Consider the following 17,663-nt stretch of genomic DNA (forward strand, 5'->3'; position numbering starts at 1 on the left):
ACCAAATCTGGGTTCACATCTTAAAATTTCTCTTACCAGCTGTTTAACTCAGGACAAGTTATTTAACTTGTCTGAACTTTGGTTTATTTTTTGGAAAATGGTAATAAAAGTACTTAGCTTGAAACATTTTTGGGCACCTGGATGGCTCAGTGAGTTAAGCATCTGGCTCTTGATTTCAGCTCAGCTCATTATCTCAGGGTTGTGAGATAGAGCACTGCATTACGCTCTGTGCACTGGGTGTGGAGCCTGCTTAAGATTCTTTCTCTCCCTTTCCTTCTACCCCTCCCCCACTTCCTCCTTCTCTCTCTCTCTCAAAAAAAAAACATTAAAATTAGAAAGATTGTTTTGAAAATCAAATACAATTATGTACATACAGCATCTTGCATAGAGACCTGGCACAGAGTGGGTAGAGAATAAATGGAAATTATAATAATAGGGTAAATTATTGTGCAGTGGTTTATTCAGTTTCCTTATTTATAGGGTGGAGAGAATGAAAGGGAAGAAGAGCTGCTCAGAACGGGAAAAGGCACGTATTTTATATTACTTGGTACTTAGAAGCATTCAGTCAGCATTCACTCCAATGAACAAATGTTTATTTAAAAGAATTCGTACAGACATAACACTCTACTTTCAAAGAGCAGAGGAACTTTTTATATTATGAACACATGAACACCAGCAACTTAAAACTACAGTTAAAGAAGGAAGAAAATATCCCCCTTTCCCCAGCCAGGGACTGAGATTGGAGTTAAAACTTTCTCACTCAGCCAACTCCCATCTCTGTCTTTAAGTATAAGAATAACTTGACTAGACATCTGATTTTGGTAGAGAGGAGAGATACAGGGCCTGGGGAGCCTAGTGCTTTTTCTTTTGTAAGGGAAGGCCACCTGGAGAATCTATAGGAAAGGGGTGGCCAGCAGTTGACCTGAGCTGAGGCCTCCTTACAGAAGAGGGCAGACCCAAGAGAGGGATGGATGGATGGAAGTCCCACCCTCTTGTCTGTGTAAAATGGTTATCACTCACTTGATTCTCATATATATCACTATGTAAGTGCCAGAATAATAGTTTTGAACAAAAATGGTTTTGTTCAAAATGTTTTTGAACATTTGGCAACACAGATGTCAGCATAGGGTCCCTCTCAACATAAGGCAGCTCCTACATTAGAGCCCAACGATTTAGGCAGCAAGTTATAAAGGACTTGTGGAGTGGGTGTGGCTCCCTAATTTCACCGTGGGGAACTTCTGCCACTGATTTGAAAAGCTAAGGTTATGGGAGAAAAACCCATAAGTCTCAGAATCTCTAGACACACAGCCTGGTACCTGAGAACTTTAGTATATCTGGGAGACTAGGGTGAGAGTGAACTCCAAAAGGAGGCCTTGTCCAAGTTACTTCTGGACTTTGATTAGATGAGATGAGATGAGGGTGGCAGTGGGGGAGAAATATACACCAAAGATACTGGAAAGTCCTGCAAGAAGACTATTGTCCCTTCAGAGCCTAAGGCAAAAGTACAAGAAGAGGGCACACTGGAGCCTTTACCTGAAGGAAGGGCCTCCTCCAACCCTCAGCCCTTAGGCCCCAGGCGTCAGACATAAGAGGCAGAGAATCACATCTGGGCTTTCTGTCCTTCCCTCAACTTCAAACAAGGGCAAGGGTTGAAATGTGGATGGGAGAGAAGGGATCATCGGACACACTGTCATTAGCACCTTCTTAAATCAGAAACTCCAAGAGAAAAAAGAAATAAGAGCAAAGTGAGAGGGGTTGTGCTTCCATCACATTAAATAGGAAACTTGGCAGAGGTAGGGGAGGGTGGTCTCAAATCAGGACATTAATCACTCTGGCCAAGGGGAAGGGTTATGAGCAGCAGAGCTCTATGTATTCTCCATCTCTTCATTCATCCTGCTTCCGTTTTGGCTTTTTGGGGTTCCGGGACCGACTCTTGGCTTTGCACAGAGGACATATAGGTGCATTCCGATGAATTTGCTGATGACATGACAAGCAGGCCTAGTGAAAGGACACAGGACAAAGAAAGTTAGTAATCAGATTCTTTTAGCCTATAGTTCAGGCTTCTGATCCCCAGAAAGCAGTTGTGATTTTCCAACAGAAAGGAGTAGTAATCAATGACTGAGACTCAAGTAGATCGGTGCCAGATGTAACAGATGTAAGGGCTATAAAGGAAGGAGGGTCAAAGAAGGGTACTGAGGAAAAATATCCAAAGTTGGGAAATAACACAAAGTGAGAATTATATATCCATTTAATATTATGTTAAAGCATGGACCAACAGGCTGTGTCAAGGATTATTCAATTCTCTAAGACACATATTAGTAAACTTTCTCTACAAACGCCAAGAAAATAAATATTTTAGACTTTTTAGGTCACATGGTGGTAGTTAAAACTACTCAACTATAACTGTTATACATGAAAGAAGCTACAGAGAATACATAAACAAACAAGCATACATGTGCACCAGTAAAACTTTATTTACAAAAACTGGGAGCAAATCAGACTTGGCCTGTGGGTTCTAGTTTGCTGACCCCTGCTCTAGGAGAATGTTCCTTTATTTGATTATTTACTATTGATCAGGGCCCAACTCTGTGATTTATGGTAATAAGCAACAAATAGTTTTTGCCCAGTAGAGATGCAGATTATTTCTGTTCCAAAGGAAAGATAATTAAAGGTTATAGTTCATCAACCAGTCCTGTATTTAATTTTCCAAACTTATTTCAGCATTCCTTTCATTCCTTTACTATATATGTGTGTTTCTTAAATGCTTTTTGAACCGGCTTTGTAATCCTGTTGAATTCCTCATTAACAACACATGCTCACTATATATTTGCACAAATTTTGTTTCTAACTTTTTAAAAATTATGCTTTGGCAGAGCCTGTCAATCTCCCTGCATTGTAGCCCCTCTGGGAATGTGAGGCTATAAAATCAGCTGGTATGCCACATGAACAAATGCTCAACACTAATCATCTTCAGAGAAATACAAATCAAAACCACAATAAGATCACACCTGTCAGAATGGCTAAAATTAACAACTTAGGAAACCACAGATGTTGACAAGGATGCAGAGAAAGGGCAACCATTTTTGCACTGTTGATGTGAATGGAAACTGGTGCAGCCACTCTGGAAAACAGTATGGGGCTTCCTCAAAAAAAATGAAAAACAGAACTACCCTATGACTCAGCAATTACACTACTAGGAATTTATCCAAAGGATACAAAAATGCAGATTCAAAGGGGTGCATGGACCCCAATGTTTATAGCAGCACTATCAACAATAGGCAAATTATGGAAAGAGCCCAAATGTCCATTGACTGATGAATGGATAAAGATGTGTGTGTGTGTTTATATATATATATATATATATATATATATATATATAGGAATACTACTCGACAATGAAAAAGAATGAAATCTTGTCATTTGCAATAATGTGGATGGAAGTAAAGGGTAGTATGCTAAGTGAAATGAGTCAGTCAGAGAAAGACAAATATCATAAGATTTAACTCATAGGTGGAATTTGAGAAACTCAACAGATGAACATAGGAGAAAGGAAGGAAAAATAAGATAAAAACAGAGAGGGAGGCAAACAATAAGAGATTGTTAAATACAGAGCACAAACTGAGGGTTGCTGCAGGTGAGGTGGATGGTGGGATGGGTTAAATGGATGATAGGCATTAAGGAGGTCACTTGTTGGGATAAGCACTGGGTGTCATATGTAAGAGATGAATCACTGGGTTCTACTGAAGCCAAGACTACACTGTATGTTAACTAATTTGAATTAAAAAAAGTTAAAAATAGTTGGTCATACTTTTGTGGGTCCAGTTCTGGAGTCTCTATTCTATTCCATTGATCTATGTGTCTGTTTTTGTGCCAATACCATGCTGTCTTAATGATTACAGCTTTGTAGTAGAGGCTAACGTCTGGGATTGTGATGCCTCCCACTTTGATCTTCTTCATCAATACTACTTAGGCTATTCAGGGTCTTTTGTGGTTCCATACAAATTTTAGGATTGCTTGTTCTAGCTTCGAGAAGAATGCTGGTGCTATTTTGATTGGGATTGCATTGAATGTGTAGATTGCTTTGGGTAGTATTGACATTTTATTTATTTATTTATTTATTTTTAATTTTTTTTAACGTTTATTTTTGAGATAGAGAGAGAGAGACAGAGCATGAATGGGGGAGGAGCAGAGAGAGAGGGAGACACAGAATTGGAAGCAGGCTCCAGGCTCTGAGCCATCAGCCCAGAGCCCGACGCGGGGCTCGAACTCACAGACCACGAGATCGTGACCTGAGCTGAAGTTGGACGCTCAACCAACTGAGCCACCCAGGCGCCCCGGGTAGTATTGACATTTTAACAATATTTATTCTTCCAATCCATGAGCACGGAATGTTTTTCCATTTCTTTGTATCTTCTTCAATTTCCTTCATAAACTTTCCATAGTTTTCAGCATACAGATCTTTTACATCTTTGGTTAGGTTTATTCCTAGGTATTTTATGCTTCTTGGTGCAATTGTGAATGGGATCAGTTTCTTTATTTGTCTTTCTGTTGCTTCATTATTAGTGTATAAGAACGCAACTGATTTCTGTACATTAATTTTGTATTCTGCGACTTTGCTGAATTCATGTATCAGTTCTAGCAGACTTTTGGTGGAGCCTATTGGGTTTTCCATGTATAATATCATGTCATCTGCAAAAAGTGAAAGCTTGACTTCATCTTTGTCAATTTTGATGCCTTTGATTTCCTTTTGTTGTCTGATTGCTGATGCTACAACTTGCAACACTATGTGAAACAACAGCGGTGAGAGTGGACATCCCTGTCGTGTTCCTGATCTCAGGGGGAAAATTCTCAGTTTTTTCCCATTGAGGATGATATTAGCTGTGTGCTTTTCATAAATGGCTTTTATGATGTTTAAGTATGTTCCTTCTATCCCGAGTTTCTCGAGGGTTTTTATTAAGAAAGAATGCTGAATTTTTTCAATTGCTTTTTCTGCATCGATTGACAGGATCATTTGGTTCTTATCTTTTCTTTTATTAATGTGATGTATCACATTGATTGATTTGTGAATGTTGAACCAGCCCCACAGCCCAGGAATGAATCCCACTTGATCATGGTGAATAATTCGTTTTATATGCTGTTGAATTTGATTTGCTAGCATCTTACTGAGAATTTTTGCATCCATATTCATCAGGGATAAACTACCTGATGATCCAGCAATTGCACTACTAGGTATTTACCCCAAGGTTACAAAAATACTGATTCGAAGGGGTGCATGCACCGCAATGTTTGTAGCAGCATTATCAACAATAGGCAAATTGTGGAAAGAGCCAAAATGTCCATCGACTGCTGAATGGATAAAGAAGATGTAGTATATATATACAATGGAACATTACTCAGTCATCACAAAGTATGAAATCTTGCCACTTGCAACAACATGGATGGAACAAGTGTGTTATGCTAAGCAATATAGGTCAGTGAGAGAAAGACAAATACCATATGATTTCACTCATATGTGGAATTTAAGAAACAAAACAGATAAACATAGGGGAAAAGAATGAAATAAAGTAAGATAAAACCAGAGAGGAAGGATACAAACCATAAGAGATTCTTAAATACAGAGAACAAACTGAAGGTTGCTGGAAGGGAAGTGGGTGGGGGATGGGCTAAATGAGTGATGGGAATTAAGGAGGGCTCTTGTTATGATGAGGACTGGGAGTTACATGCACGTGATGAATCACTAAATTCTACTCCTAAAACAAATACTACATTATATGTTAACTAACTTACATTTAAATAAAATCTTGAAAGAAAAAAAAAAACAGCTGGTCTGCTACAGCACATATAAAACACCCCTTCTTCTGTGTCCTAAGCAAAGGCTGTTTTAGGAAGGCACCAAATAGGTAATTCCAAAGCCCCCGTCCCAGCCTCCCATGAGGTTGCTTGAAGACACCTTTCTTCCTCCACAACCCTTTCCCAGCTCACTTACTTTCATAGGTGGGGGCTGTTGCCTGAAGGTGGCTGTCTGCCGAGTGTCCTGCTTTCTAGCCACCTGGAGTTGTTGGGCAGCAGCGGCTGCAGCGGCCAGGGACTCAGGGATGGGGGGCTCCTGAGGCTCCGTCTGCCACTCTGCTTTCTGCTTCTCAAAGTAACTTTGGAGATGAAAGACATTAGCTGGATCATTCTGAAAGCAAGGAGAACCTTGCCCCTCTTAGAGACTCCATGCCACAGAACCAGTATGGCTCAGTATAGAAAGTTCCTACACCCTCCCCAGCACAAGGTTCCCCTTGGGTACCTGGCTCATTGTCTGCTGGGAAGGGTAATCCTTCTGCTCTCTGGCTCTGATAGACCCAGAAAATCAAGAATCCCAGGGCTAGCAAAGTCCTTAAAAGACATTTGCCTATTGTTTACCCCATGTACCTTTGCAATATTCCCATTAAGTATCCTCAGGCCTATGCTGACATGCTTTTCAGAGTAAGAAGCTCACAACATCCACAGGCAGCCTGCTCTACCATATGGAAGTCTGCTTCCTTCTACTGAACTGAACTATCTCTGTAAGGTGAGTGTAGTTCTTAATTCTGGGTCTTAAACAGAAGTTCCAAGGCTAGCCCCTAGAGACCATGAAAGCCCAGCCTTCTATATTTTCAAAGGTTTCTAGACATCCCTTCTGGACCTTGACTTGGGAAGTAACCTTGTAAGAGTCACAGACACACACACACACACACAAAGAGTCACAGACACAGTCACGTGTTACCAAAATTACACAAAGAATTTTAAAAGCCACCTAGAAATACTAGTCTAACTGTCCTTGTTTTGGTGCACAGAGACTTGCCCAAGGTCATACAATGAGTCAACCACTGACAGTCCTGGGGCTAGGACTGGGTACCATGACTTTTAAACCAGATTTTATGTTTGTATATGTGCCGCTACATGTGTGTGTCAGTATGTATGTGCTGTGTGTGTGTATGTTGCAAGGACAGGGAGCAAGCAGCTTACTCCAAGGACAGCTTCTCCTCCTCTTCACATAGGTCAGGGAGCCTCTGCAGGCCTAGAGTCATGCGCAGGGCATCCACATGTTCCTTCAGTGGCTTATACTCATCATGCAGCCGCCGTGTAGACTCTAGCAGCTTGTTTAGGTCATTCTCAGATTGTTTGATGGTGTTTTCCATCTGAAACATAGAGTGAGGTAGGTACCAAGAAAAGACACCAACATTCTCCACAAGGGTCTATAGCTGAGTGGATAAAATAGCACAGGCTCCAGAGCCAGGCCAATCTATAGTCATGTCCTTAATTCACCATGTAGTCTATGTGACTCTCTTCAAGCCTCAGTTTTTTTCATCTGTATAATGGTGATAATAATAGTTCCTACCTCATATAATCTTAGGAAAATTCAGTGATTGAGTGCATATAAGCTTTAAGTACAAGGACTACCACAGAGTAAAGGGTCAATTAATGGTAGTTATTATTCAAATATAGCACCTTAAAGCTAGAATGGACCTTAGAGCTCATTTAGTCTGCCCCACCAATATTTTAGAGATCAGATAATTGAGACTCAGGAAGAAAAAAAAAAAACTTCCTCAGAGAAATACTTCTCAGGGGCAAAACCTAGACAAAAATTCAGGACTTCTGCTTCCCAGGCTACTGGCTTTTCTCTTAGATCAGTGGTTTTCAAAATGTGGTCACCAAATCAGCAGCATTAGCACCACCTGAGAACTCATTAGGAATCCAAATTCTCAGACACCACCCCAGACATATAAAATCAGAAATTCTGGTGTGGAGTCCAATAATCTATGTTTTAAGAGCCTCTTCCATGTGACTTTGATGTATGTTTAAGTTTGAGATCCACTGGGTTAGATTCTAAGCCCCAGCTAATATTTTCTTAACTGAATTGACTTTGTATCCTTGGTTAGCTGGCAGCAGAAATGCCAACTCCTCATAAGACCCTGGAATCCTGTGATCTTGTGACACAGGAAATACCATTACTACTGTCTAAGTCACATCTATATTTCCTTTAAGGTCTTTGGCTTGGCAATATCAGGAAATAAGTATTGTCATAAAAATGAGTTTCCCAAGAATAGAAACTTAACTCCTTCAAATGTAATTAAAAAATACTTTTTATTGTCATAAGCTCTAAGGATTAGAAAGGACATTATAAGTCAGCACCTCCAATTTTCCTCCTGGTGCAGGAATATCAATACTGCAGCTCAGACAGGTGATCATTCAGACCATATTTGAATAACTCCAAAAAGTGGGAAACTTATCACCTTAGCTGACAGTTTATTCTCCATGTTCCAAGTATCTCCAAAAGAGAGACTCTAATGAGGGAGCCTCACTTTAGTAGGCTGGCAGATATTATTTGTTTAGCCTACTTGGAAGCCTTGGAGCCCTTTGAGCTAGACCCAAGAGGCAGTTGTCTGCTCTGCTTTACCCTAAGGCTAACTCTCAACTCCCAGAATGAGAGCACATCAGTGCTGAAAGAGACGTTAGAGGTGACTGACTCCCTGTCATAGTAAAGAGAAGGAAAATAGGGCCTAGCAGAAAAAGGGACTTGTCCAGTGATATACAATCAGTGACAGAGCCAAGACTAGATCTCAGAACTCCTGGATTCTTCCATTCCACTACAGCCTGATGCCTACTCTCCCAAGTTGGTTGGCCAAAGCCACATCACAAGAGGCCATGGTACTCACTACTGTCTATTTCTCAGAGGGCCTAGAGGTAGGCTTCTGGCCATCAGCTACATACCACATTGATATCAGCATGGATCAGTCGGAGTTCCTCCACATGGGCCATCTTCTCCTGTAGCAACAGGTCCATCTCTTGCTTGTATTCCTTCAGGTGCCTCTCCTCTGATTCAAGGGCCTCAAACTCAGCCTTCAAACGTGCCTTGATCTTCTCCATCTGCAGGGTCTTGTTCCTGCAATTACCAAAAAGCAAGAAACAGACCAGTAGGAGAAGGGAGAAAAATGGGAATAGAGTGCAGTTAGGCCCTGAACCAGGGTTATTTTTCTAAGCCACCTTTCTAAGCTTTTCTTTCTCCAGGCATAGCCAACCTAAAGCCAGCCACAAAAAGTTAGGAGATTCTCTATTCTAAGATAGAAGTTCCGTGGGTCTCAAAGGGGATAGTTTTATTCTACTGTGGGACATTTGTAAATGTGGAAGACTTTTTGTTATTAGACTGATCCAAGAGAGAACACTACTGGCATGTAGTGAACATGGGCCAAAGATGCTAAACAGCCTCTCAAAGCACAGTAAAGTCCCATACCACAAATAATTCCCACTCAAAATGCCAACAATGACCTTTTGAGACATTCTTAAAGGAGCACTGTCCATTAACTTTTGTACAATGATGGAAATGTTCTGTCTCTATGCTTTCCAATACACTAGCCACCAGGCATGTGTAGCTACTGGGTACTTGAAATGTTGGTAGTGCAACTGATGAACTGAATTTTGAATTTTATTTAATTTTGATTAATTTATCTTTAATTTAAACCACACATGTGGCTAATTGGAAAGCACAGCTCTACAGGGTCAACTACTCAGTTCCAGAAGAGGAAGAGGACTAGAAGAACTATAGTTCATTTCTTTTCCTAAAAAATATAAAACCTGTTATTGGTTGTTAAATCCCAATTGTATACTCTCTGGTTAAGTAATCCCACCCTTGTGAATTTATTCTAAGGAAATAATTAAAGAAAACAAAAGGTTAATACACAAGACTGTTCATTATGGACTATGGGCAAAATTGTAATATTTAGAAGCCATTAAAATGAATCATTATGAAGACTTGTGACATGAAAAGTACTGAAGATATGATACTCAATAAAATGCATATGCACTCAGATTGCATTTTTCAAAATATACATGCACAAAATGGAAGGAGGCCCCTCTGCAGCACACTTTTGTCCTTCCCCTGGCTCTCTACTCTCTGGTTCTGAGGTACTTCCTAGCTGTTATCCATCACTAGCTGGGCTTGAAAAAAGCACAGAAGACACGAAGGAGTCCCTTATCTCAGGGACATAAGAGCTTAAAATCATTCAGGCCAAAGTGAAAAATACAATAGCTGAAATGCAAAATGGACTGATGCAATGAACACAAAGATGGAAGAAGTAGAGGAAAAATAAGTGAAAGAGAAGATAGAATAATGGAAAATAATGAAGCTGATCAAAAGAGGGAAAGAAAACTCTTGGATCATGAAAGTATACTTGGGAAATCAGTGACTCCATGAAATATAATAGCATTTGTGTCATAGGAGTCCCAGAAGAAGAAGAGAGGGAAAAGAGAGCAGAAGGTTTATTTGGGGAAATTATAGCTGAAAAATTTTCTAATCTGAGGGAGGAAACAGACTACCAAAACCAGGAAGCTCAAAGAACTCCCACCAAAATCAAGAAAAGCAGGGAAACACCAGGGATATTGTAGTTAAATTTGCCAAATATACAAATAAAGAAAAAAATCCTAAATCATCGAGAAAAAAAAAATCCTAACTTACAAGGGAAGACAAATACGGTTAGCATCATCAGATCTCTCCACAGAAATGGCAGGGCAGAATGAAGTGGAATGATATACTCAATATGCTGAGTAGAAAAAATCTACAGCCAAGAATACCCTATCTAGCAAGCTTATCATTCAGAATAGAAAGAGAGGTAAAGAGTTTCCCAAACAAAACCTGAAGGACTTTGACCATTAAAACAACCCTGCAAGGAATATTAAAGGGGACTCTTTGGGAAAAAGACTAGAAAGGAAATGAGAAAATCTCTGGAAATAAAGACAACAAGCATTAAGATGGCACTAAATTCATAACTATCAACATTTACTCAGAATATAAATGTACTAAATAGTCCATTCAAAAGAATGGGTGTTGGGGTGCCTGGGTGCCTCAGTTCATTGAGTGTCCAACTTTGGCTAAGGACATGATCACATGGTTCGTAAGTTCGAGCCCCACATTGGGCTCACTGCTATCAGCTCAGAGCATGCTTTGGATCCTCTGTCCCCCCCCCTCTCTCTGTCCTTCCAATGCTCGCTCTCTCTCTCTCTCTCAAAAATAAACATGAATAAACAAGAATAGGTGATGGGTATTGAGGACACTTGTTGGGATGAGCACTGGGTGTTGTATGTAAATGTTGATTCATGGGAATCTACCCCCAAAATCAAGAGGACACCATATACACTGTATGTTAGCTAATTTGACAATAAATTATATATATATATATATATATATATATATATATATACACATATAAAGAATGGGTGTCAAAATGAATAAAAAAAGAGAAAGATCTATCTACATGCTGCCTACTGGAGATTCATTTTAAACCTAAAAATGTCTGCAGATTGAAAGTGGGGGGATGGAGAAATATTTATCATGCTAATGGACATCAAAAGAAAGCTGAATACCCATACTTATATTAGATAAACTACCTTTTAAACAAAAGACTGTAAGAGATGAAGAAGGACACTATATCATAATGAAGGGGTCTAACAAGAAAATCTAAAAATTGTAAACAGATATGTCCCCAACTTGGAGGAACCCAAATATATAAAATAATTAATAACAAACATAATGGAACCCAATGATAATAATACAATTGTAGTAGGGCATTTTGAGATCCCACTTACATCAATGGACAGATCATATAAGCAGAAAATCAGCAAGGAAACTATGAATGACACATTGAACCAGATGGAATTAGCAGCAGAATACTTTCTTGTGAAGTGCACATGGGGGCACTTCTCAGTATAGATCACATACTAGGTCACAAATCAGGCCTCAACAAGTACAAAAAGATCGAGATCATACCATTACATATTTTCAGACCACAACACTATGAAACTTAACCCCCCCACACACACACATGTGGAAAGAAAACAAATAAATGTCAATTAAATGGGTCAACCAGAAAATTAAAGAAGAAATAAAAAAAATACATGGAAACAAATGATAATGAAAACATGACGATCCACATCTTTGGAATGCAGCAAAAGCAATCATAAGAGGAAAGTATATAGCAATACAGGCCTATTTCAATAAGTAAAGAAAAATGTCAATTACACAACCTGAACTTACACCAAAAGGAGCTAAAAAAGAACAACAAATGAAACCTGAAGCCAGCAGAAGGGAAATAATAAAGATTAGATAGAAATTAATAATATAGAAACAAGAAAAAACATAACACAACAATAAAATCAGGAGTTGGTTCTTTAAAAAAAATAATAAAATTGATAAACCCCCAGTCAGACCTATCAAAAAGAAAAGAGAAAGGACCCAAATAAATAAAATCATGAATCAGAGAGGAGAGTTGACAATACCACAGAAATACAAACAATTATAAAAGAACACTATGCAAAAAACGTGTGCCAACAAACTGGACAATGTGGAAGAAATGGATAAAATACTTGAAACATATAAAGTACCAACACTGAAACAGGAAGAAATATAAAACTTGAACAGTCCTATAACCAGCAAGAAAATTGAATGAGTAATCAAAAAACTCCCAACAAACAAAATTCCAGGGCCAGATGGCGTCACAGGAGAATTCTCCAACACATTTGAAGAAGAGTTACTACTTATTCTTCTCAAACTGTTCCAAAAATAAAAATGGAATGAAATCTTGCAAACTTATTCTATGAAGGCAGCAATGCCTTGATTCCAAAAGAAAATACTCCATTAAAATGGAGAATTATATGCTAATATCCTTCATGAAGGTGAATGTAAAAATTCTCAACAAGATAATAGGAAGTCAAACAAAACACCACAATCAAGAATTATTCACCACAATAAAGTAGGATTTATTCCTGGGTTGCAATGGTGGTTCAGTATTTGCAAATCAAGGAATCTGATACACCACATTAATAAAATAAAGGATAAGAACCATATGATTCTTGGGGAACCCGGGTGGCTCAGTCCATTGAGTGTCTGAATCTTGATTTCAGCTCAGGTCGTGATCTCAGGGTCATGGGATCAAGCACCATGTTGGGCTCCACACTAAGCATGGAGCCTACTTGGGATTCTTTCTCTCTCTCTCTCTGTCTCTCTCTCTGTCTCTCTCTCTGTCTCTCTCCCTCCCCTGCCCCTGTCTCCTGCTTGTGTGCTCTTTCTTTCCCTTTATCTCTAAAATAAAAGAAATTTTTTAAATAACCATACGATTTTCTCAATAGATGCAGAAAATGCATTTGACAAAGTCCAGTATCCATTTTTTTTTAATAAAAGCCCTCAACAAAGTAGGGATAGAGGGAACATAAATGAACATCATAAAGGCCATATATGAAATATCCACAGGTGATATCATCCTCAATGGGTAAAAACTGTGAACTTCTCCTCTACAGTCAGGAATAAGACAGGGATGCCCATTCTTACCATTGTGATTTAACTTAGCACTGAAAGTCCTAGCCTCAGCATTAGACAACAGAAAGACATGAAAGGCATTCATATTGGCAAGGAAGAAGTCAAACTTTCAATATTTGCAGGTAACATGATAATATATGTAGAAAAGCTGAAAGAACACTTTTCCACCAGAAAAGTGTTAGAACTGATACACGAATTCAGTAAAGTTGCAGGATGCAAAATAAACAAACAAAAATCTATTGAATTTCTATACATCAATAATGAAACAGTAGAAAAAGAAATCAAGGAACTGATTCCATTTACAATTGCACCAAAATCCATAAAATACCTAGGAGTAAACATAACCAAAGAGGTAAAAGATCTTTACTCCGAATCTTTAGAACACTTATGAAAGAAATTGAAAAGAGCACAAATATTTGGAAAAATATTCATGTTCATGAATTAGAGGAAGAAACACTGTTAAAATGTCTATACTACCCGAAGCAATCTACACATTTAATGCAATCCCTACCAAAATACCACCAGCATTTTTCACAGAGCTAGAACAAACAACCCTAAATTTGTATGTAACCACGAAAGACCTCAAAGAGCAAACGTGATCCTGAAAAGGAAGGAAAACAAAGCTGTAGACATCATAATTAAGGACCTGAAGCTATATTACAAAGTTGTAGTCATCAAGACAATACGGTACTGGTACAAAAAAAGACACATAGATCAACGAACAGAATAGAAAACCCAGAAATGGACACACAACCAAATGGTCAACTAATCTTTGAAAAAGCAGGAAAGAACATCCAATGGGGAGAAAAACAGTTTCTTCAATAAATTTTGGGAAAACTGGACAGCCACATGCAGAAGAATGAAACTGGACCACTTTCTTATACCAAACATAAAAATAAATTCAAAATAGATGAAAGACCTAAATGTGAGACAGGAAACAATCAAAATCCTAGAGGAAAACATAGACAGCAACCTCTTTGATTTTGGCTGCAGCAACTTCTTACTAGACACATCTCCAAAGGCAAGGGGAACAAAAGTAAAAATGAACTATTGGGACTTCATCAAGATAAAAAGCTTCTGCTCAGGGAAGGAAACAATCAATGAAACTAAAAGATGACTTATGGAATGGAAGAAAATATGTGCAAATGACATGTCTGATAAAGAGTTAGTATCCAAAAGCATAAAAAAATCTTATCAAAGTCCATACCCAAAAAAACAAGTAATCCAGTTAAGAAATGGCAGAACACAGGGTGCCTAGGAGTGTTAGTTGGATAAGCATGTGACTTTTGATTTCGGCTGAAGTCATGATCTCAAGGTTCATGGGATCAAGCTTCGTGCCAGGCTCTGTGCAGTCATTACAGAGTCTGCTTGAGATACTTTCACTCTACTTCTCTCTCTGCCCCTCTCCCTTCAAAATAAGTAAACAAATAAAAGTTTTTAAAAAAGAAATGGGCAGAAGACATAGACATTTTTCCCAAGAAGACATACAAACAGCTTACAGACAAATGAAAAGATGCTCGATATCACTCATCATCAGGGAAATACAAATCAAAACCACGATGAGATATCACTTCACACCTTTCAGAATGATAAAATTAACAACACAGGAAGCAACAGATATTGGTGAGGATAAGGAGAATGGGGAACACTCTTATACTCTTGGTCTGAATGCAAAGTGGTGAAGCCACTCTGGAAAACAATACGAAGGTTCCTTAAAAAGTTAAAAATAGAACTACCCTATGACCCAGAAATTATTATATTGACCCAAAGGATAAAAAAACACAGATTTTAAGGGACACATGCACACCCAATGTTTATAGCAGAATTATCAACAATACCCAACCTATGGAAAGAGCCCAAATGTCCATTGAGTGATGAATGGATAAAGAGTGGTGTGTATGTACACACACACACACACACACACACACACTAGAATATTACTCAGCCATAAAAAGAAATGAAATTTTGCCATTAGCAAAGACATGGATGAAGCTCTAGCTTTATTATGCTAATTATGTATTTATGTAATTATGTAATAATCAGCGTATTATGCTATGCAAAATAAGCCAGCCAGAGAAAGACAAATACCATATTATTTCCCTCACATGCAGAATTTAAGAAACAAAACAGATGAACATGGGGGAAGGGGAAAAAAGGAAGGGAAGGAAATTATAAGAGACTTTTAAATATAGAGAACAAACTGCGGGCTTATGGAGAGAAGTGGGTGGAAGATAGGCTAAGTGGGTGATGGGCATTAAGGAGGGCACTTATTTTAATGAGTACTGGCTGATATGTTGGCTGTGAACCACTAAATCTACACCTGAAACCAATTTTACCATATATTTTAACTAACTAGGATTTTTTTTAAATTGAAATAAAAATAATAAAACATAAAAAAAATTGCACAGTGAAGAAAACAATCAAAAAACTAAAAGGCAACCTTCTGAATGGGAAAAGATACTTTCAAATGGCATATCTGATAAAGAGTTACTATCCAAAATCTATAACAAACTTATCAAACTAAACACACAAAACAAATAACCCAGTTAACAAATGGGCAGAAGACATGAAGAGACATTTTTCCCATGAAGACATTCAGATGTCCAATAGACATATGAAAAGATGCTGAACATCACTCATCATCAGGGAAACATGAATCAAAACTGCAATGAGATATCACTTCACATTGTCAGAATGGCTAAAACTAACAACACAGGAAACATGAATATAGGGGGGAAAGAGAGGAAATCTGTAAAACCTACTACTCTTAACTATAAAGAACAATCTGAGGGTTGCTGGAGATGAAGTGGACGGAGGATGTGTTAAATGTGTGATGGGTATTAAGGAGGGCAGTTGTGATGAGCAATGAGTGTTGTAAGTGATGAATCTCTAAATCCTACACCTGAGACTAATATTAGAGTATATGTGAAGTAATTGGAAGTTTAATAAAAACTTGAAACTACAAAAAAAAAAAATATATATATATATATATATAGAGAGAGAGAGAGACTCAACCATAGAGGCCAACCTGATGGTTACCAGAGGGGAGGCAGGTGGGGCGGGGGGTGGGTTCAATAAGTGATGGGGATAAAGAGTGCACTTGTGATGAGCACTGGTTGTATCAAGTGCTGAATATTGTATGAAGTGCTGAATATTGTACACCTAAAACTAATGTTATATACTTTATGTTTACTGACTGGAATTTGAATAAAAATTTAAAAACAAAACATATTTCCATGTAAAGACTTATACGATCCTGTTCAGAGAAACATTATTCCTAGAAACTGAAAGGTGGACACAACCAAAATGTTTATTAATATGTCAGTGAATAAACAAAATGTGGTGTATCCATACAATGAAAAACCATTTGTCAATAAAAAAGGAAACAGTAGCATATGATACAGTGTGTGTGAACCTCAGAAACAATATGCTAAGATTTATGCAATGTCCTGAAAATGCAAATCTATAAAGACAGGAAGTACATTCCTGGTTGCCTGGGGCTGTGGGTGGGAATGGAAGTCAACTGATATTGGGCATAAGGGTTCTTTATGGGGTGATGGAAATGTTCTAAAATTGTATTGTGATGATAGTTGTATAATTGCAAATTTACTAAAAGCTATTGAATTGTTCACTTATAATGGATGTTTTCTACAGTATATAAATTGCAACTCAATAGAGCTGTTGAACATATATCCTCCAATGGATTCTTAACACACCTAGAATTAAATCTAAACTTACAACACTGTCAGAACTGAAATTCTAAGGTCTTTCTATTCCTCTGTCCCTGTTTCTCTTGGAAAATAAATGAATCGTCAAAAGGCTTGTGTGTAGGAAAATAGATTTTTTTTAATATGAAATTTATTGTCAAATTGGTTTCTATACAACATCCAGTGCTCATCCCAACAGGTGTTCTCCTCAATACCCATCACCCACCCTCCCCTCCCTCCCACCCCCATCAACCTTCAGTTTGTTCTGTTTTTAAGAGTCTCTTAGATTTTTAATGAAGTTGGTCAACTGAAGTACCCAGGAAGACTAGGGAGGGGGTTAATGATGAAAACCAAAATGGAGACATTACCCTTGTGGTCAACTGCCTTTACTATGCTCTTCGGGCTTAGTATCTAGTGACCAACCTTCCATGCTCTGTCTAGTAACTGGGTAGTTTGAGCTTAAGATCAAATTTAAGTAAAATGTCCTCCCTTTCTCAAATCTAGAGTGAGCATCATGCTAGCTCCTTCTCTTTAAATTTTCTATCAATCAAGTGGACAAAGAAAGTTTATTAAGTAAATACCATTTACTCCAACATTGTGCTGGATCCTGTGGGTGACTGAGG

At 38.3% G+C, this 17,663-nt stretch overlaps 1 protein-coding gene across 2 annotated transcripts in view; it reads right to left on the reverse strand.

The window, feature by feature from the left end:
- Positions 1–486: 486 nt before the first annotated feature.
- The window catches only part of ZC4H2 (zinc finger C4H2-type containing), a 29,978-nt gene continuing 12,801 nt past the window's right edge, over positions 487–17,663 (reverse strand). Inside the window, exons 2-5 of one of the 2 annotated variants that reach the window (XM_049643894.1) lie at positions 8,740–8,911; positions 6,994–7,166; positions 5,987–6,149; positions 487–1,998 (exon numbers count right to left, since the gene is read on the reverse strand). In XM_049643894.1, coding sequence (XP_049499851.1) covers positions 1,885–1,998; positions 5,987–6,149; positions 6,994–7,166; positions 8,740–8,911 — 622 coding nt within the window. In that variant the 3' untranslated portion in view covers positions 487–1,884. The remainder of the gene's footprint in view (positions 1,999–5,986; positions 6,150–6,993; positions 7,167–8,739; positions 8,912–17,663) is intronic. The other variant, XM_049643895.1, reaches the window with a different exon arrangement.

This window comes from Panthera uncia, chromosome X (assembly GCF_023721935.1).
Source record: "Panthera uncia isolate 11264 chromosome X, Puncia_PCG_1.0, whole genome shotgun sequence".
Taxonomy (NCBI): domain Eukaryota; kingdom Metazoa; phylum Chordata; class Mammalia; order Carnivora; family Felidae; genus Panthera; species Panthera uncia.